The 22,482-nt window shown below is 42.7% G+C and overlaps 1 protein-coding gene across 2 annotated transcripts in view; it reads left to right on the top strand.

The window, feature by feature from the left end:
* Positions 1-16,754, top strand: part of LOC124606820 (ion transport peptide-like) — a 36,333-nt gene extending 19,579 nt beyond the window's left edge. Inside the window, exons 2-4 of one of the 2 annotated variants that reach the window (XM_047138886.1) lie at positions 13,397-13,683; positions 14,548-14,668; positions 15,238-15,371. In XM_047138886.1, coding sequence (XP_046994842.1) covers positions 13,397-13,683; positions 14,548-14,668 — 408 coding nt within the window. In that variant the 3' untranslated portion in view covers positions 15,238-15,371. Of the gene's footprint in view, positions 1-13,396; positions 13,684-14,547; positions 14,669-15,237 lie in introns of both variants that reach the window. The other variant, XM_047138888.1, reaches the window with a different exon arrangement.
* The last annotated feature ends 5,728 nt before the right edge of the window (positions 16,755-22,482 follow it).

Below are 22,482 nucleotides of genomic sequence, written 5' to 3'. Positions count from 1 at the left end.
GGGCTCCCCCCGTCAGAGGTTCGAGTCCCCCCTCGGGCATATGTGTGTGTTGTCCTTAGCGTAGGTTAGATTAAGTAGTATGTAAGCTCAGGGACCGATGACCTCAGCAGTTTGGTCCCATAGTAACTTACCACAAATTAAAAAAAAAAAAACTACAATGCTTTCGAATAAACATTTCGCTTATTCTTCTTTAGTTTAATTCTTTTCATAATTTAGCGCGTTTTAATCAATTACTTCGCTTATTCTTGGCTTTCATTATTCTTCGTGAACATCATTCCATGCCATATATTCTGACCGGCAACGCCGGGTTTCTCAGCTTGTATGGTAGAAACTTCATTGCCATTTTAAAACTTCAGTGAAAGACAACACCATTTTCCCTTGCAGGCACTACCAGTATCATGGTATCGAATATACGTCAACACAGGGGAATCTTTCTTGGTAATATATTTTTGAGCGTCCATAACGTGGACAAAATGTCAACATCTCCTACGGAGATCTTCAATGTTATCTTTACGTACACAAAAAGCAACTTTCATCGCCTTTTAAAATGCTGTGTGTGTGTCGTATTTGTCTAGTCTCTTGTTATCTGAACTATCGACAGAGATTTCTGTTTCCCTTCCCCCTTCTCGCATGGAACCATAAATCATGATACGATTTCGAGACTGATGCTCACAGTCGAACAGCATTAACCACCGTATAAGTAGAAAATTTCGTATCCTGTATTGAAGTTGAACTAGTAGCTGCCAGCAAAGGTTTGTTTTACTGTTTTTGATGTGAGGTTTATTCTGATGTAAGCAATCTGCATCAACATCGCCATCTGCATCTACATCATTACTCTGCAATTTGCAGTTAAGTTCCTGGCAGTGGGTTCATCAAACCACCTTCAGGCTACCATTCGACACTCTAACAACCCACGGCAAAAAAGAGAATTTAAATCTTTCCGTGCGAGCTGTGATTTCTCGTATCTTATTGTTATGGTCATTTATCCCTATGTAGGTGGGCACTAACAAAATATTTTCACAATCTGAGGAGAAAGTTAGTGGTTGAAATTTCATGAGATGATCCTGCTGCAGCGGAAAACTCTTTTGTTTCATGCCACCTCAATTCGCATGGCGCTCTCGCCCTTATTTCGTGATAATACAAAACGAGCTGCTCGTCTTTGAACTTTCTAGATGCCCGACGTCAATCCTGACGAGCAGATTTTAGTTATGTAAATATTATCGTGTAGTAGTAAAATTAAATACGAGAAGTACGTGAGAATATAGCGAGGATACATCAGTATGTCCTTGCTCGATGTGGCGTTTCTGGGTATTCGACAAAGGGACTTTGCTTTACACGATGATCAGTAGCGAGTCATTTTAAGGCTTGTGAGCGATGTATTGGCGCTAGTCGTAGAGCTGGTTTTCCTCCTCCGTCGCATCTTAGTAAGTCTTATAGGCAAGTTGGATAAGCTGAGACAGACGTGGTGTCTATGTTGACAGTCTCGAAACGTCGAAGCCGCGAAGAGACCAGTGATACTTTGTACAGAGATATTACGCAGCTCGGAAATAGAAATCGACGCGCGACTCATCTTGTGGGGCTGGAAGGCGTAACCCAGCTTGCGGACTCCGGCGCGGCTCGGCGACCGCCGAACCTTGAGGTGCAAGTGGCTGCAGTACCTCGCGGCTGAGAAACGAAGCGACGGAACCCGCGTCCCGTGACTCACCGCCGTGGCCTCGCAGCTGCCGCGGCACAAAAACCCTCGCACCGCCGTGCTGCCGCCGGAATAGCTGTGCATGTAAACGCGTGCGAAATTACACAACGCTGACTCACTTTGCGCCGCGCCGCGATCCCGCAGCCGTTACCCGGACCTGCCTACAGTCGCCTGTAGGAAGGGCACATCGCTCGCGCTCTCTCTCTGCGGGGATGTCCCACAAACCGAGGCGCCGTTACACCTTCGCGCTGCGATCTGCACAGTCGCGATGAGTTATTTTTTCTGTTTAACGCGTTAAGATCCGATGGTTTTAAGAACCTGCTACGATCGTATATCTGCACCGAGTACAGCGTTGTTCGCAATTTGATGAGCTGTTTCCTGGTATATCGAGTAAGTGATGGCGATGATTTAACAAAGGACCGATATTCTGCAGGAATATATCTACGTATATGATCTACAAGCCACTACACAATGGTTGGCGGAGGTTACGTCGTACCAGTATTATAGAATTTCCTGTACTATTGGATTCCCGCGCGTTGAGTGGAGGGAGTTAAGACTGTCTGTTTACATTTGCTTCTAGACTCAGCAATCTACCGTAAGTTGCATGGCGGAGGGTCCTGCCTCGTTTCGCGAATGGTGCCTCCAATTTTACTTTAATGTTTTTTTCGCGAGTTATACTTAGAAACAGCAATATGTTGAGAGACTCTTATAGGAAAAGACCAAGGGTCGTGCCGAGGCGGATACACTGTTTCCCATCAGATCATCGAAGTTAAGCCCTATCGTATATCCAGTTACACAACGCGCTGTTGACATTCTCACCTTTGCCTTTACGGTAGAAGGGACAGAACGGATGGTGGCGTCGAGTCCCTGATCACCAGTCTTTGCGCCACGTGTCCTGGATTCTATGCCAAACTTTTCCGCAGTGTCTCGTGAATTGAGGGGATGCTACACTGTCGATGGTGATCGTTCCGGCGTCCTTTGTGCTCTTCGGGAGGAGTAGGCTGTGTGCCGGCAGCGTGTTTCACGCCCTCCCTTCTCTCATCATTTTCAACACGAACATGACACTACACTACACACGCACACCTTTTCCAGTCAGATACACTTAGCTTTCATACTTCGCGAAGGAAAGGTACCTGTGGACACAAAAGGGTAGGGAAAAAATCTTTCCATTTAGTCGGCTCAATCCGTCTCTTGGGGCTTCCCAGCTATTTCTTGTAGCAATAAACGCTCTCTGAATTTTGATATTAAAACACAATGCAATAGACAACTCCTCTCTTGAAGCGCCTCCCACTGGAGGTGGATGATCATCCCCGTGACGCTTCCTCGCTTACTAAACGATCCTTCGGGGAAAATTCCTACTTTTATTTCGATATTCTTTATTTTGTATCTGGTATAAATTGTAGACTGAGGAGAAAAAAGCGGACGAACAAGTATTTTGTAGCCTACTTTATTCGTGGGTGAACTTCATTTCTGGGTATTTCTTTCAATAAATCTCATTCTGGTTCAAAATGGCTCTGAATACTATGGGACTTAACTTCTGAGGTCATCAGTCCCCTAGAACTTAGAACTACTTAAACCTAACTAAACCTAAGGACATCACACACATCCATGTCCGAGCCAGGATTCGAACCTGCGACCGTAGTGGTCGCGCGGTTCCAGACTTAGCGCCTAGAAACGCTCGGCAGTGAGGCGCTACCGTAATTTAGACGCAGGACTGTCATTTGGAAGACGCGCGGCTCAGATATCCCTCTGGACATCCAGGCTATTTTCCTTGTGTTCCATAAAGCCATTAAGACGAATAGCGGGATTGTTCTTTTGAAAAAGACACCACCTATTTCCCTCTCCACATATCGTCGACGGGACATTAACCCTAACTCTCTTCTCCCTATAAAATAAATAAATTAATTAACTAAAAAACAAATCCGCGACAAGTTCTACATCTACCCAAATATTCGTAAGTCGCTGTACAGTGGCTGATGGAGTGTGCTTCGTGTCGTTATTAGTCTTCCCTTTTTCTGTTTCATCCGCGGATGGAGCGCGTAGATAATGGCTGACTGTGTACCCCGCTGCGTAACCTACACGTTTCCACGGGACTTTTATCACTGATCGAGTCACTCGAGCGTTTTCCGTCGCAGCAGTAGTAACGACTGCGTAGGGTACCTCCGAGATGGTCAAGACAGTTCCTGAAACGTGAGATTATGCTGTCGCGCTTCCACGTTACACCGGTTTTACGGTCTTGCCCCTACCTACGCCGTCCGCCGGCTGAGGCCCCTTTAAAAAATACGCCGGTGGATACGTGCGACGCCTGGTTCCCAGAAGAGGTAGGCAGGCAGGCACGCGGCAGGTGGCCGGCCAGAATTACACCTGGACCGCCGCCGGCAGGCGGCTGCCGGGGCCGGTTTTTGCGAGCGTCCACGGTCCGGCGCTCATTCTCATTTCGCGGTGAGCAGTCGATCGTGGCGGCAACATCTGGGCAGCGCACAGCCGCGCACGCTTAACAATCCTGTTACCGTGGCGAGGCAACTGCGGAAGTACCCTAGCCCTAAGTAATGAGCCAGCAATCGCGCATCCTCACACTACATTCCGGAATAGTTCAAGAAAATGACCGAGTCATATTTGCTCTGTTGCTACACTGTAGACTATCTTGGATCTCGCTGTAAGGGTTCAGCACACTATAGACCGAAATATCACTGGAGACAAAGGGTTCGTTCAAACCTGACAAGGATCGGTGAAGGTATCTCACACAGCAGTGGACTAAGAAAAGCCGTGGAGCAAGCTGACTGCTCCAGGAGTACAAAGCGTTACTCTTAACTTTTACGAGCCTATTGTTCCAAAGCGGGTTCACCTCTCTTGATCGAATACAGCACAATTCAAATTACATGTCTAACGATGTAGGCATAAATCACCGAATCACAGTCCGCCCCCGGTAGCTGAGTGGTCGGCGCGACGGACTGTCAATCCTAAGGGCCCGGGTTCGATTCCCGGCTGGGTCGGGGATTTTCTTCGCTCAGGGACTGAGTGTTGTGTTATCCTAATCATCATCATCATTTCATCCCAATCGACGCGCAACTCGCCGAAGTCGAAAGACTTGCACCAGGCGAGCGGTCTACCCGACTGGAGGCCCTCGTCACACGACATTATTATAGCGAATCACAGGGACAGGAAAAAGTATCTTCGACAACGGCATCACCATCAGGCTTTTACCACCTGAATCTGGCGCATGAAACAGCACGGAGAGCTACATTTTTATTGCATATTCCATCCTCTGTCTAGAAAAGAACTTATAACTTACGAGGGCTATTCGGAAATTACGGTCCGATCGGTCGCGAGATGGAAACCACGGTCACAATCAAAAATGTTTTATCTGTAACAGTTAGCGACACCTTCCAGCTACTCCTCCACACAGTCACCGCTCCCACTGAGACATTTGTCGTAGCACTGTACAAACTTTCCAATACCCTCGTCACAGAGGCAGTCGTCTGTGCTTTCCGCCACTTCTCTACGCTAATCTGCAACTTCTTTCCGCGCTAAATTGTTATCTTCACAGCCAGCGGTTCATGTGAGCAGAGATGAAACTCGACGAAGTCAAGTCCGGGTTGTATGGTAGCTGATGAAACACTTCTCATCGAAAACGCTGCAGGCGCATCTTCATTGCCCCTGCAGAGTGAGTCCGAGAAGTTACGTGGGCTGCGTGACATCAGGTGAAATCTCTCACCAGGCCTTTATACGTGGCGGGAGGCACTATTTTTTAGGCATCTTTAAATGGTCACTGGTCGCTTAGAACTCAAAAGAGCGACGTGACGTGTTCGACGGGTATACTAGAGAAACAGCCAAACACATCTGTGCAAAGCTTCATCGGATTTTCACTGTGGTTTCCACTTCATGCCCCATCGGACCTTACTTTCCGAATAGCCCTCACATATTGTCCGTACTTGGAGATCAAGTTACCTCAAGTTAGTACTGTCCATGGTAGGGAACGCAGCTGGAAAACTGGACTTAGTAACAGGTACAACGCCATAAATACGCCACCAAACTTCCAAGCTTAAGGTGAACGAGAGAGAATAACTACGAAATGGACAGAACCGAATACAGCGTTGGGTGTCTGCAGAAGGGTAGGAACGCCGAAACTAACAATCATTTAGCTGTAAATCAATTTCAAGGGTAAGAGGTAGGAGGTAAATGAACCACAGCATGTGGCTTCCCCTTGTGGAGTCGGAGCCAGTCACCGGCAGGCAATGCCTAATAAAGAATAATGAAGAATCTATGAGAAAGAGAAGAGTGGTTACTATCAGCTCGCCCTGTTCTCGCGTCCGGCCGCCTCGGACAAAGGACGGAGAAGCGGGAGGAAGGAGAGCCGTTAGTTAATTAAGTGCGAAACGTATCGACTGGCGGACCACCAACGGCGGCCGCCTCGGAACCTGTTCCGGGCCTCTGGACCACATTTTAAATGCGAGCCGGACGTGAGAGGAATACAGATGTGGTCCCCGCGCCGCGCTGTCTGGTCTGTTACGAGCCAGTTGCCCAGCCCACAGGCCCTTTGCTTGCCTACTCTCATCTACGTCTACCTTACTCGCTGCAACGTCCTCCCTCTTCCTCGACGAAGGCCGTGCTGTCTACTGTGCACCAGGGGCTAATGATGTGTTTCATAATGCGTGCCTTTCCCTCTGGTCGAGCAGTGGTGCAGTGATTACGCAATATTCGTGTCTGGCTCACACAAATCAGAACTTGCTTTTATTTCAAATCACAAAAAGCGAGTGGTTTGTCATATTTTAAACATAGCTGCGCTTCAGCAAGCATGCAAGAGCTTCAATGGATTGGGAATAGCTGCCAACCAGTTGCAAAATACAGGTTTATTGAACCTTGACCACGGTTTCGACAGTTTAAAACTGTCTTCCTCAGAAGGTATTGCACGTAGAATCACATATTATCTATATCCGATGTGGGGGGCGGGGGGGGGGGGGGGGGGGTAGTTGACTGGGTCTAGTACATGTGAATGCCATCCACTTAATCACCATTTAAAATACATAATTTAAAAGTAGTATCTCTCTACTGTGGGGCTTTGTCTTACAACTTTTTAAAATACCGCACATTTGACGATGGACACCACATGTTGTTGGATCCATAATCGAATGTGTGGAATATAAAAAGTTGTAAGACAAACTCGTACAGTAGAGAGCTGCTAGATTAAAAGCATGTTTTTAAATGGTCATTAAATGGGCAGAATAAACGACTCCCACATCGGATATATATAATACGCGATTATACATACAATACCTTTTGAAGAAGATAGTTTTCAAACTGTCGAAATCATCGTCAAGGTTTAATATACCCGTATTTTGCAACTGTTTGGCGGTTATTTCCAATCCACTGAAGCAATTGGTTTGTCATACAGCATTACAGGCCCATAAAAACAGCAACAACCGTCTCCTGCAAACTTATGGGCATTTATGAACGTTATCAGCCTTATAATAAGGATGAGCGCCTAGCGTGATCTTTCGTTACGGACAAACATTATTAATATGGAAAGACTGTGCGTTTGAACTCTCAACTGGACACCGAATAGATATAAAGTTTAACCCGTCAGATGGGTATCTGATGTGGTGAAGTATTACGGGACGAGGACAGCATCACAAATTTCAAAATGTAACTAAGATATGCTCAGCTTCTTTCTCTCCTCTCTTAGGAGATTAAAATCATATCTAAATTTTATTGTCGAAAAATACTCCAGGGAACGGAAACCTTGAAGAAATGAAGGAGGAGGTCAAACAAAAAAAATCAAGAAACATAATGCGAACATTTTTTGTGCAAACAATATTCTTAGGACATTGTCTGGCAATAAGCAACTGTTCGCTCTAATGCCGTCAGTTTCACTAATCAGTCATAATTCCACATACAAATACATCGTAATCGCAATTTCTTCCGCGTTGTGTTGTCATGTGGGCAAGGAAACGTGGCGATCGTTTGGAAGAACTTGTCGGCAGCTCCGGTGCTATTAACTGCAGGCAGCCTTCTCCTTAGGTTGCACTCACACACCTGCAGGTATCAGACCGCTAACTAGCGTGATGGACGGCCGGGGGAACCTGTCCGCCCGTAATTAACAGCGAAAGCGAAGAGAAGCAGAGTGGAAGAAAAGGCGACGCCAGGGAAGGGAGGTAGGGTGCGGAATAAAACCTGTGGTAACCATTACCAGCTTAAATAAGCAAGTCGACAGAGAAGGCTTGCAGCGCGGATAAGTGGTGGAACAGGAACGGGGAGATAATATTCTAGTACCCGCAAAAGGGAACCGGAACATAATTAGTGTGAACAAGCACGCGGGGTGGGCTTTGTAAAGGAGCGCCAGGCAGTCTGAGTTGCTAGACACACACACACACACACACGTGCACACTCACAGTGCCGTCCACTCAAACGAGCATCGAATGAAGTCATCGCATCGGCTCCGCCGATCTGTAATTATGCCGGCGATCGCCTCTCATGTGCGGCCAACGTCGGAGGCCCGTGATTACGAGCGGCGATTTTTGCGGAGCGAGCGCGCAGCTACAATTAAGCCCCGGCGCTCGCCCTTTGAAAGTAAGCCGCTCGCCTGGGGCGTTTTGCACGGGTGGCCGGGCCGGCCAGGTGCTCGGCCAGCTGCCCGGTGGTCGCGGCGACCGTGCAGAAAGAAGCAAGCCGGAAAAAAGGCCAAGAAAGACCAACCTGCGCGTCCGGTTGTACGCGTAAGCAGCCGAGCGGATGGCCGGATCTGCGTCTCGGTTGCAAGATAACCACATTAAACATAAAGTGACGCTGGAAAGATATCACGGATAAATTCCTCGCGTAGTATGTAATGACGTCACAAATAAACTACTCAAAGTGGTCATTCCTTTGTTGACACCGAGCGAGGTGGCACAGTGGTTAGCACACTGGACTCGCATTCGGGAGGACGACGGTTCAACCCCACGTCCGGCCATCCTGATTTGGGTTTTCCGTGATTTCCCTAAATCGCTCCAGGCAAATGCCGGGTTGGTTCCTTTGAAAGGGCACGGCCGACTTCCTTCCCCGTCCTTCAATAATCCGATGAGACCGATGACCTCGCTGTTTGGTCTCCTCCCCCAAACAACACAACCGTAGTTGACGAAACGAACTCTTCATAAGGCTGTCATCCTCATTAGATATGAGTCGACGATCGAATTTCATTAACTCCCCAAGACGCGGATATTGAAGAAGAACGTACTCAGTATGCTACTCATTAGATCTATTGATTTTCTCTTACAATACTAGAGGTCATGTGTTGTTTTCATGGGCCGAGGGGACCTCGTTCTTGACATACACTGGGATGACAAAAGTCATGGGATACCTTCCAACCGTGTTGGGCCTCCTTTTCCACGGCACAGTGCAGCAAATTGACGTGGCATGAACTCAACAAGTCGTTGGGAGCCCCTGCTGAAGTAGCGAGCCATGCTGCCTCTATAGCCGTCCGTAATCGCGAAAGTGTTGCCGGTGGAGGATTTTGTGGACGGACTGACCTCTCGATTATGTCACATAGTTGTTCATTGGAATTCATGTCTGGCGATATGGGTGGCCTAATGATTCGCTCGAATTGTCCAGAATGTCCTTCAAACCAATTGCGAACAATTTTGTCCTAGTAACATGGCGCATTGTTATCCATAAAAATTGCATCGTAGTTTGGGAAAATGGAGGCCACGAATGGCTGCAAATGGTCTCCAAGTAACTGAACATAACCATTTCCAGTCAGTGACCGCTTCAGTTGGACCAGAGGAACAGCCCATTCCCTGTAAACACAGCCCACACTACCATGCAGCCACCACCAGTTTGCACAGTTCCTTTAAAGTCAGTACCGCCGTTAGACTGTTGTTTCATTCTGCGCACGCCACCTTGACTCAAGATGCTGTACTCAGTAAAGAAGCAAAGCAGTAATGGTTCAAACGGCTCTGAGCACTATGCGACTTAACTTCTGAGGTCATCAGTCGCCTAGAACTTAGAACTAATTAAACCTAACTAACATAAGGACATCACACACATCCATGCCCGAGGCAGGATTCGAACCTGCGACCGTAGCGGTCACGCGGTTCCAGACTGAAGCGCCTAGAACCGCACGGCCCCACCGGCCGGCGCAAAGCAGTAAGCTCTGCCAGATGTATACCCTCTTAGACATACGACAGTATGCCATCTTAGGCAATTTATAACACTTAAAACACTTGATAATGGCACTTTGAAGCCGAGATCATGATTGTGTAAGTGTAAATGTAACACTGTAAATAAACAACAGTCTAATGGCGGTACTGACTTTAAAGAAATATATTATGACTGTGGTCCCACATTATGAAAAAGTTTGCACAGTGCCTTGTTGACAACTTGGATCCATGACTTCGTGGGGACTATGACACAGTCGAACCCTACCATCAGCTCTTACCAAGCGAAATTGGGACTCATCTGACCAGGCCACGGTTTTCCAGTCGTCTAGGGTCGAATCGGTGCGGTCACGAACCTAGGAGAGGCGCTGCAGGCGATGTCGTGCTGTTAGCAAAGGCACTCGCGTCGATCATCTGCTGCCACAGCTCATTAATAACAAACTTCGACGCACTGTCCTAACGGAAACGTTCTTCGTACTTCTCGCATTGATTTCTGCGGTTATTTCACGCAATGTTGCTTGCCTGTCAGCACTAACAACTCTGCGCAAAAGACGCTGCTCTCGGTCGGTAAGTGCGTTGTCCTTGGTGAGAAGTAATATGCTAAATTTGGTATTCGCGGCTCTCTCCTGACACTGTGGATAACACAACACTGAATCTCCTAACGATTTCCGTAATGGAATGTCCCATGCGTCTAGCTCCAACTCCCATTCCGCGTTCAAAGTCTGTTAATTCCCGTCGTGCGGCTGTAATGACGTCGCAAACATTTACACATGAATCACCTAAATATAAATGATATCTCCGCCAACGCACTGCCCTTCTATACCTTGTGTACGATACAATCGCCACCTCTATATGTGCATGTCGCTATCCTATGACTTTTGTCACCTCCGTGTATAAAGTACACTACTGGCCATTAAAATTGCTACACCACGAAGATGTGCTACAGACGCGAAATTTAACCGACAGGAAGAAGATGCTCGGATATGCAAATGATTAGCTTTTCAGAGCATTCACACAAGGTTGGCGCCAGTGGCGACACCTACAACGTGCTGACATGAGGAAAGTTTCCAACCGATTTCTCATACACAAACAGCAGTTGACCGGCGTTGCCTAGTGAAACGTTGTGTTGCCTCGTGTAACGAGGAGAAATGCGTACCATCACGTTTCCGACTTTGATACAGGTCGGATTGTAGCCTATAGCGATTGCGGTTTATCGTATCGCGACACTGTTGCTCGCGTTGGTCGAGATCCAATGACTTAGCAGAATATGGAACCGGTGGGTTCAGGAGGGTAATACGGAACGCCGTGCTGGATCCTAACGGGTTCTTATCACTAGCAGTCGAGATGACAGGCATCTTATCCGCATGGCTGTAACGGATCGTGCAGCCACGTCTCGATCCCTGAGTCAACAGATGGGGACGTTTGCAAGACAACAACCATCTGCACGAACAGTTCGACGACGTTTGCAGCAGCATGGATTATGAGCTCGGAGACCATGGCTGCGGTTACCCTTGACGCTGCATCACAGACAGGAGCGCCTGCGATGGAGTACTCAACGACGAACCTGGGTGCACGAATGGCAAAACGTCATTTTTTCGGATGAATCCAGGTTCTGTTTACAGCATCATGATGGTCGCATCCGTGTTTGGTGACATCGCGGTGAACGCACATTGGAAGCGTGTATTCGTCATCGCCATACTGGCGTATCATCCGGCGTGATGGTATGGGGTGCCATTGGTTACACGTCTCGGCCACCTCTTGTTCGCATTGACGGCACGTTGAACAGTGGACGTTACATTTCAGATGTGTTACGGCCCGTGGCTCTACCCTTCATTCGATCCCTGCGAAACCCTACATTTCAGCAGGATAATGCACGACCGCATGTTGCAGGTCCTGTACGGGCCTTTCTGGATACAGAAAATGCTCGACTGCTGCCCTGGCCAGCACATTCTCCAGATCTCTCACCAACTGAAAACGTCTGGTCAATGGTGGCCGAGCAACTGGCTCGTCACAATACGCCAGTCACTACCCATGATGAAATGTGGTATCGTGTTGGAGCTGCATAGGCAGCTGTACTTGTACACGCCATCCAAGCTCTGTTTGACTCAATGCCCAGGCGTATCAAGGCCGTTGTTACGGTCAGAGGTGGTTGTTCTGGGTACTGATTTTTCAGGATCTATGCACCCAAATTGCGTGAAAATGTAATCACATGTCAGTTTTAGTGAAATATATTTGTCCAATGAATACCCGTTTATCATCTGCATTTCTTCTTGATGTAGCAATTTTAATGGCCAGTAGTGTATCCACAAAAACAACGAATTTTCTTTTACATGTTCTGTAATTGTTATCGATGCATCGCAATGCACTGAGTAGTTACAGCTGTTTGCAATCGTTTTATTATTTTTGAACTGCCCTGCATTGTCTTTGGGCGGGCAAGTTCTCTGTGCTATGTGAACAGCGGAAATCGTACGCCTTGACCTAATCTGCTGCCGAGACACGAACGAAGTGCTCAGAACTGTGAGCTCCTTTCTGAGGTATCGGCAAGTGTCGGGAATCTGGTGCGCTGGCCCGGCAGTGGGCGCTGAAGGCACTCGCGAGGCACCGTGTCGGCCCGGCCCTAACGAGCGCACATCCTCTGGCTAACGAGGCGGAATGACGGCGCTGCGGGCTCAGCCGACGGTCGGCCAACAGGGCCACGGCCGGCTCGGGGGCTCGGGCAGGCACTCCGCAGCGGCGCGCCAGTCCCACCACGTGCGTCAGCGCAGCTCGGCGCGGTCTCCGGCCGCCTCCGCTCGCCGCTCGGCAAACGCACACGCAGTTCCGCGGGCTCGGGAACATCTCACGCCGGGCGCCATGCCTCTCGCGAGGAGCTCCGCTCGTTTCGTCTGCGCGTCGTCGTGCCAGTCGCAGAGTGTCTCGATAAGAGCTGTAGCCGAGGATCACGGTCCGGGATCGCCGCGCAATTCACCGACGTGTGCAAACTGATTCTCTCGTCGTCTCTGATTTCTTGTTGTGACTGAATAGGAAAAATCGCTACAGCTTGTGCGAAAAAAACATCTGTTCGATATTTGTATTTCCAAATCCGTGACAAGAGCCTCGCAGCTGTATTCGTTCAGGAGTGGCTGCGAAAGTTATGAGGTAGCAGAATGAATCTACGTTGCAGATTCTGTCCGTTATACCGAAATACGCCGATGACTATTTTGTATCCTTTGTTGTTGTTTCATTTCCCTGCAGCTCTTTTCAAGAGTTCACCATACCACAGTGTATAGACACGCGATCGAGCAAGTACTAATTGTGCAGTAATCCACATTATCGTTGCTTTCTAAGTGTCCTTGCTTTGATCCCACCGCTGGTGTCATAGACAGTTAATATTTTTGAACAATAGTTTTTCAGGAACGGTATCTGACGTCGGCCACTACGAAATTCCACCCATAATATAGTGCCTTTCCCCGCAGTTTGTCGTAAATAATCACCGTGGTTGGTTTTGCTCAGCACTATGTGTCGCCAACGCCAGGCACCTGTTGCATTTCGTCTAGCAACAAAAGCACTGACCGTGGGAATATCATTGTTGCAGATGCACCACCAGAAGCAGCAGCAGCAGCAGCAGAAGCAGCAGGGAGAGGCTCCATGCCGACATCTCCAGTGGCGGTTATCAGGGGTCGTCCTCTGCGTCCTCGTCGTAGCTAGCCTCGTTTCCACGGCGGCTTCCAGCCCGTTGGATCCACACCACCTTGCCAAAAGGTCCTTCTTCGACATCCAGTGTAAAGGAGTTTACGACAAGAGCATCTTTGCACGCCTCGACCGCATCTGCGAAGATTGCTACAACCTATTCCGCGAACCTCAGCTCCACTCTCTGTGCAGGTAGGTTGAACTGACGCAAGAATGCCTCGAACTGGTTGTAAGAAAATACACACGCAAAATCGATCTAAATTATCCAGCAGAAAATTCAGACTGCTCTGTCAGCATTGAAATCGTTTCTTATAAATGACAGGAAATGCAATTAGTACTGGTTTTTATTTCTGCTTAGTAATGAACAAAATATGGGGTCATCACAAAAGGAAAAAACGTGGTCCAAATTAAAAATAATAATAACAATGATGATGAGGCATGCCTTTTCTTTGACCTTTCCACGTAATATGCATAAACTTTATCATAACCTACACTAGTTGTCTGTCTGATAGGGCGAAATATGAAATTAACATTTATACTGCAGGTAACTGATGCCTCATATATAATTCAAATACTAATAGTGAGTTATTTATAGTTCAGTTTTAAAAAGAAAATGTTGATGAATCTGATGTAGTGCCTTTTGTTTCAAGTCAACAAACATTGTTTTCACTGTTTTCGAAGGCAGATGATCTTTTTCTGAAATTGCTCCCGGCTTCTGTTTATAAAGTTCTTACATCTATAAATTCTTGATTGTAATTTATATATTTCATTTTCTATTAAAAATTATATATGCTTTTCTTTACAGAATATTCTGTTATTAATTGATTGATAGTATATATTTTAATGAAACTTTACAGAAATTGTATCTTTTCATACAGTCAATAAATAATTAATAATTTGAGATCTGTTGAAAAATAAATTTCGTTTAGTGTAAATAATATTTTTTCCAATTACAATCAATACTTAACTGCACTTCAGAATACAAAATTAAAACACACAAATGCAAAAAAAAACATTGAAATTATATGTGTTTCTTAACTTGTCTGATTATTACAGGAAAGACTGTTTCACATCTGACTACTTCAAGGGATGCATCGATGTTCTACTTCTCCAAGATGACATGGATAAGATACAGTCTTGGATAAAACAAATACATGGGGCAGAGCCAGGGGTTTAGGTATTTTATTTTTTGTTTTGTTTTGTTTTTCCTTTTTTCGTTTTCTAACTACAAAAATAACATTAAATAGTAATTACTTAAAACAATCTTTAACTAGAATAATAGTTTTTTCTGAAAATAATGTAGTTAAAATCAAAATTCATTAAATAACTTACTAACTATATAGTAATACTGAAGGCTTCTATAAACACTACAAATCTATACCTTTTACTAATTTATATCTACAGAACCAGCACTAACATTACGAGGTACTATGAACCAGCACTAACATTACGAGATAGTGTGTTAAAAAATAAACCTTATCATCATCAAGACTATAATGTGGTGTCAGTAATGGAAAAGTGAAACAATAATTAATATCATCCTGAAATAAAATCATGTCAAATATTCAGTTACATGGTTCAGAAATTAAATAACACTGAAAAATACAATTAAAATCTCAAAGCGAAAATTTTCTGAAATTCTCACACATGGAATCTAATGAAACGTTTTGACACATGAGCAAAATTGCACTTGACTGAAAAATATCTGAATTTGGTCTAAAATAAGTCTTGATTTACCTTTTTCAGATCTGACTGTTTCAAGAGCCCATACTTCAAAGGTTGTCTTCAGGCACTACTTCTGATTGATGAAGAAGAAAAATTTAACCAAATGGTGGAAATACTGGGGAAGAAGTAGACTGCACAAGAGCTCCCTGCAGGCTGGGAGATAAATTACGGAAACATTCTAGTCTTTGAAAATATATGTTGGAAGAGTTAGATCTGTTTTTGTTTGATTGATTTTATGTTGATGCACTGGCCTCTGAGCCATCATTAATGTTTTAATTACTTTGTGAGTACACTATCCGTGGGCTCATAATGGAGAGTTCTGGACGAGATTTCATCATAATTTCATTTCATCATGCAGACTGTCATAATTTCATATATAATTTAAATCACTTATTTATTAGTTGTTTCTGAATGATTTGCAAATGCACACAGTAACACACCTATCGTTTTTCTCGATATTGTTGTAGCATCATCTGGTTATAAAATTTCCAAAATTTTTCAACAAATTAATAGAAATATCACTCAGGAACGAAGGAGAAATGGTGATAAAGCTTAACATATATATTGAATTAATATGGTCATCTCATGTTGGAGAATTAATATTGAATATGATTTTAAATAATGTCTTTATTTTGTTCACCACGTGAGCAACTTTGACATCGCACTATCAGTGAAGTTTTGGTGGCATCTTGTGAAGCATTATGCCATGACGATGCTGAAAAGTATTAATGTATTTATTTTTAATATAGAACTGCATTCACTTAGTAGTCACACTCCTTATAATGTATTATTCATCATGCATTTATTAAATTATTTAATGAAACCATCTACATACTGCAAATCATGTGATTTGTTAATTATTAGCTAAAAGCTGATGTGTTGTGGCAGTATTAAAAAGATTTGTAAAAATGAAATATATGTCCAGGAAACTGGTTTTTTGTATTTCACACTATCATTCCATAATCAGTATTCTTATGTGTCAATGAGGAAGAGACCTTGCCTTGTATACATTACCTCTGCAGTATAGCCTAGTTCCTGCTCTGACACATTTGCAAACATAGTGCAAAGCACTGTCAGTAAGAATATGAGGAGCATTTGTTTACCTGTGTGCAAGTAGGTGTGTCTTGAGTGTTTATACTTATTTTAGATTAGCATTGTGTCTTAAATTATTTCAGAAGTAGTTTAGTTTTACAACTCGTTCATATTTTATGTGGAAAGAGATTCTTTTGTGTATATGTTAACTTATTACAATTTTTTATGATTTGAAGAGAGTACGGGTTTAGTGTATATTTTTATATAACCTTGTAAACTTATTGTACAATTGACTGTCAACTTCTTTTATCTGAACATCTTTGTGAGCCACAGAAAGTGTGCCTATATGTTTCATACTACATTGAAGCTTTTGTTATGTACCATGTCTGTTTAAACCTAAAAGGAAAATTGGAAATTATTTTGGAGCCTATTTTCTAAACAATACATCTGTCAATTTTTGGTCTGGGAAAATTAACTGAATCCAGAAATATATATTTTCAAGCTAATTTCAATTTTATTTCTCTACACTTTACCCTTCCCCAAACCATAACTGGTTCTCTCAGACTATAGTGCAGGAAAACTAAGTACAGTGCTGTAGTGGCTCTAGGGTAATGGATAATTAGACTGGGAAAGTAAAATTGTACCAGAGCAATTTCTTAAAAGTCTGATGTGGAGAATTTCAACTAAAAATTTCAGGAGTTATAATGCAATGCTAATGCTGTAAAATATCACTTACAAAGTTATTGTTACTTGCAGTTTTCAAATATAATAAGTGTTCTAAAAATACCATGACTGATAATTTTGTCATTGAGCAATTCAGCCAGTTCAATAATAACACAAAAACATGGAACACATTTTCAGCAACTGTCATAAGTACCTTTATTTAATCATGTACTGCTGTTATGTAATTAGTGAATGTTTTAAGGTGAAATACTTACTACATCTCTGAAATGTTGAAAACTATAGGATGTCTATAGACAGCAATGAAAATGTCACACTAGATATTAGCAAAACTGGTTCAAAGATTTGTTATTAAGTTCATTTTAGATAATCAGCTGCAAACAAGGTATCATTTGCATCAATACTGCAAAGAGTGTAGTTTCACCTATTAAGCATTTATAGTGAGGCCAAGATTTTTCCCACAAGACAACTGTTCTAACATGCCATGTAGCTGGTTCAAATTCCGTACAAGATTCTAAGATTATATAAAGCAAAGAATGAAGAAGCTATATATTTTTCATATACACACATGATTTCATTCCAGAAATTGAAACGAAAGAATCAGTTCTGGTGACAGTTTTCTAGAATGACAGTTATCTGGCAACATATTTTTTTTTATTTTCATTACACATTTCGCTATTTTTATGGCTAATGACCATTCCCCACACTAGCAATGAATGTTATCAAGGTAAGTCAGAGGACGGAGAAACTTTCGTATTAGAGTATGCTATTACTCCCACAATACAGGGATTCAAATTAATATAAAGAACTATGTTTTAACAACGATAGGTACTCCCTTCTTGGGTGAGAGCATAGAGGCCCATGCAAAAATATGACAGTATTAAAAACAACAAGGTGCTAGGACAAATAATTTCACATACATGCATTCTGACCGTGTATACACATGATGGAAAGTGTTACTGATTTTTCTAAACGACTAGAGAGTACAGACACAAGATTTTGTAGATATCAGTTTCACTCAAGGCGCTGATTGGTCATTGGACTGAGGTACTCAAAGCTACTGGTGTCACAGTTGGACTTACTCCTGACAAAGGCATTTTAATCATGAACAGGACATAGTGTAATAGACTGGGGTTTGGATCTAAGTGCACAAAGTGATTTAGACACAAATAGTTATATTCAGTAGTATCAGTATCTTTTGGTATAAAACAATTTGAGCAATTGCATCATGACAGGAATACACTTGAGAAACAGAATGCATGGAAAGAATTTATAAGAAGAACAATTTTGCTAAAGATACTGTGGATTACAAGTTGGATTCATACAGCAATATGAATTGTGTTTACTGTAAATTTAGTTGAGTTTGAATTATAATAGAGCAGACAAGAAAGAACGATTAGTGCATGAGATCCAAGAGATAAATCTACTGAATGCTAAGAATGATTTGTAATTAAGCGTTGTAACTTAAGTACAAATTTCAAAATATCTCCACAAAAACAGAACTTGCAAAATAAAATAAAATTCTCAAGAATAAATGAAAGTGTAGCTGGGAATCACTTCCTCTTATTTTCAGGTGTAACAGCAAGTCTAGGGAGCAGAAATAGACAAACTAATACAGTCTAACAAACTCTAAAGCAAGGAGTCTAATATAGGTGGGTTAGTTATACTCTAGTGGACACTGCACTGCACATTTCAATAGGGATACATGTATCAGTTTTGAAAATAATACACTTAGTCATTCATGACATCCTACTGTTTCTAACTAACTTCTGAGACCTACTACGAGACTATAGATTGGTATTTTCTGACAATGTAGCCACACTATACCAAATAACCTAAAACACTGATCAGTTTTATAACTGTTGGACTGAAAAACCTTTATCATGGGCATCCAGTTCAGGAAAACTAAATTTTGTGTCCCAGAAATATCTGTAAGGAAAAGGAACGCTCAGTTCCAGTGACTGTAGGGGTCTACATGTCAATGTCCTATGTTAGAGAGATTTCACGGAAGCTACACTCACAAAGCTACTCTGTTTGTGATGTAATGTCAAGTGCAAAGATCAATGATGCACTTAATGCAGTCACTCTGACAGACATGGGAACTACAACTGGCAAGATCTATCAAAATCTAAGGCACACTGTATGAAGCACACAATAATAGTACATTAGTGCAATGCATTAGAGAGTACATCGTGACATATTACTTTAAGAGGTCAGTGATACAATGATTTGCTGGCAGACATTCAGATACCATTTTCATGCTTGAACTACTGCACAAACTGCACAACAGGCGCTTATCATGAACATGAATGCAGAATATCGCTTACAGTGCTACAGACAACACCGTCATTGGTCAGTGGAACTGTGGAGGATGATTTGATGGACTGATGAATGGCAGCAAACAATGAGGCTTTTAGATGTGTTCTAGTAGACCAAATGAATACTTAGCAACTGTGAAAGTCAATGAAAGTGATATGATCATCAGGGGCTATGCTTAATAATCTGGGATGAGGTTATTACATTTGGCTGATGACAGAAAACATAGGAATTCATGAACATTTTTACAGTAGTATATGTTCACACATTATTCAGTATACTGAAGGATAACCTTCTGGGATGTGAAATGGACCACAGTATGAATTAAAATTCGAAAGTAGCTATCTGATACTAATTTGACATAATACATAAAAAATTATGGTCATTAAAGTATTTTACTCTACTGCTTGCAGAAGCTACACACAAACCTCATACAATTAATAGGACGCCATTTTGTTAGAAAAACTACTGATTCTCCCTCAGGTACATAGCTGCTTAAAAAAAGGGGGAGGGGGGTACTTTACATTCTGTAATGAAACAGTTGTCTGCAGCAGGCAGTTTGTTAATCTTGCTTGCATAAGATATTCAGGCAAGATCGCAAAGTCTACATGGTTATTGTTTTTGTCTCTTGTACAGTGACCACACAAATTGCAGATTTCTGCTACTAGCTACAAATAACATTAATGAGTGAATGTATCAGAATGTTCAGCAAAAATACATTTCCCAGTGTATAATCTACATTATACAACATATTGCTGCCTACTGTTGCAGAGGAATACTTCATTTACTACAGCAATCCCGATTATTGTAGTAAAGTACACAAATAAACTAGCATCTGATGATTCACTTCAAAACAATAAGAGATATTTGTACATGTTAAACAAGCTGCAATGAGGTTTTTCTGTTCTAACTCGTAATTTACTACCTAAAATGGCGGCCGTCCATTCCTCACTAACATAGTGCATTATTAATGGGCCACCCCACCACCAACATTATTTGGTTACCCAGTAACATAGGATCAATCTACCATTCGTGCTTTTTATGTCACTCAATCAACGGCAGCAGCAGCAAATTCAGGCGATATTCACAATTTCCAGCAGAGTATCATGCCCAAAGGTATTCTGCAGAAGTACTTAAATGTATTATGCTATTTACAGTTTTGGAGCAATTTGTTACGAATTTGTCAATTTTCTACCACTTTTTTAAGAAGACACACATAAAAGATGAGATCATTATTATTTAACAAGTACCGCCACTGTGCAATGTTGAAACCTGCTACACTGATATCTGAATAGCTTAATGTTTAATAATTAATGCAATGCAAAAAATGCGCTCCTGCTATGTTTCCTTCCACTGCAAGGAAATTATCAATGCATTGTTAGCGTGTGATGTCACTACAGGTTGGCTGAGAGTAGTGTCAGACTATAAGATTACTGGGAATTGTAAACAGCTGAGGGAAACGCGAGCAGACACATAGTACACACACATTACTCATGACTAAAGTAAAATCGATAGCACATGCTTTACCAGATAATGTATAAATGATCACTGTGCCACATGGGGCACAGTGGGAAGCAAGGAAGGCAACAATAACTTCTTTATTTGAAACAAGCAAAAATTGTGGAAGGACCTCTCCCACAAAGTATTTCAAGTACGCATGTCTGCACCACGCCAAATGCATCCACATAGAGAAATACCACAACAAGTTACCATCATGGACTGAGGGCCAGTTTGCCACTGCAGCACATGTCGAAATCTGGCACTGGCGCCACATATGGATAAACAGATAACGAGTATAGGCTTTGCATTGTCTTAACTGGACACAGACCCCTACATCCCACCCCTTGACAATCCAAATCCCTGTCCTGCAGCCAAGCCTCTTTGTGACCCTTGATGATTAAACAAGTAATGATGGCTACGACCACTTTCTTTAATAATTCTCTTGAAAAATCACCTTTTCTCAACACACCTAAAGTGCAATACATATTAAACAGATAGATATTTCAGAGCACCTATCACAAACAATTGTGATCTACCGAGCAATTATATCACTTTATCTTAATGGGGCACACTCGATACGAATTGGCTAAAACGTGTGTGCTAACCCACAGTTGCGTAATACAGATGTATCCATTCCAGCGCCTTACTAGTGCATTGGTATCCATTCACGCTGAATACATCAGTCCTACATAACATAATGCCTTTACATCTTTCCAGAGGTATGTGACTTCAGATATTTACGAAATTCACGTCGCATTACGATTTGACAGTTGTAGTACTTTTTACTGATTCTGTCAGACTGATCATCGACGAAAGTATAAAGCAGGAACTGACATTAAAATTCCGTCATACGACTTTCCCTTCATTTAATTTTCACTACCGCAGCAATCAGAGGTAAAGTGTGACAGTCCTAATAGTCAGCAGGCATATTTTCCTCTGCTGTTTTGGTACATATCTGCAATTTCATTTTTGCAACACAACCAAATATTTTCTCCATATTTTGGTTTCATAGTTCTACAGTGAAAATCATACATCATTTCTTTAGATAAATCAAGTATACTCATGCTTAAATAGATGGGTTTATAAATTTGATTTTTGCCTTATTCGTACAGATAGCAACAAGATTTTCATTAAATATCGCTCTCCTTTTAAAGTTTGGCTTTAATACAAGTTTATCACATTTTTCTCCATCTGAAACTAATTTAATATCTACTCTGTTTCGTAAGTTTTCCATCGTCTTTCCAAATACTGAATTATTCACCTATTTGTAGAAATCTTTTTCAAAATCATTCTTGGTTTTAGTCCTCATTTCTGTATTTAAATCTATACTTTCTTCAACTTATCTGATTGTTTAAATTTTAAAACTCAATGCAGTTTTTGTTAATTTCATTCTTGAGACAGATAATGTTTAAGATTTCTATAGTGAACTACACTAGTAGATCACGGGTGCGCTATAAAAGGGAAGCAGCTACTTGGGTAACAATGTACTTGCGGAGTGTACATGGTTTATTTTCTTTAGGCTAGGCAGTAGTTTGAGGTACTCCGATGAACTTTCGCCATTCGATACGAAGACAGCGAAATCAGACTGCGTTCAGAGTAAAGACACTTAAACTGCCAAAATTTTATCAGTAAATTGTCGAAGTATTCGTAACAAAGCTGCTGAATTTAGCGCTCTCCAGGGACTTTGCCGCGCTCACATCATTTTCGGGATTGAGATCTGGCTGAAACCCGAAGCAG

Source organism: Schistocerca americana, chromosome 3, assembly GCF_021461395.2.
Source record: "Schistocerca americana isolate TAMUIC-IGC-003095 chromosome 3, iqSchAmer2.1, whole genome shotgun sequence".
NCBI classification, from domain to species: domain Eukaryota; kingdom Metazoa; phylum Arthropoda; class Insecta; order Orthoptera; family Acrididae; genus Schistocerca; species Schistocerca americana.
Note: the sequence above shows the minus strand (reverse complement) of the source record. Positions and strands in the feature narration are given on the sequence as shown.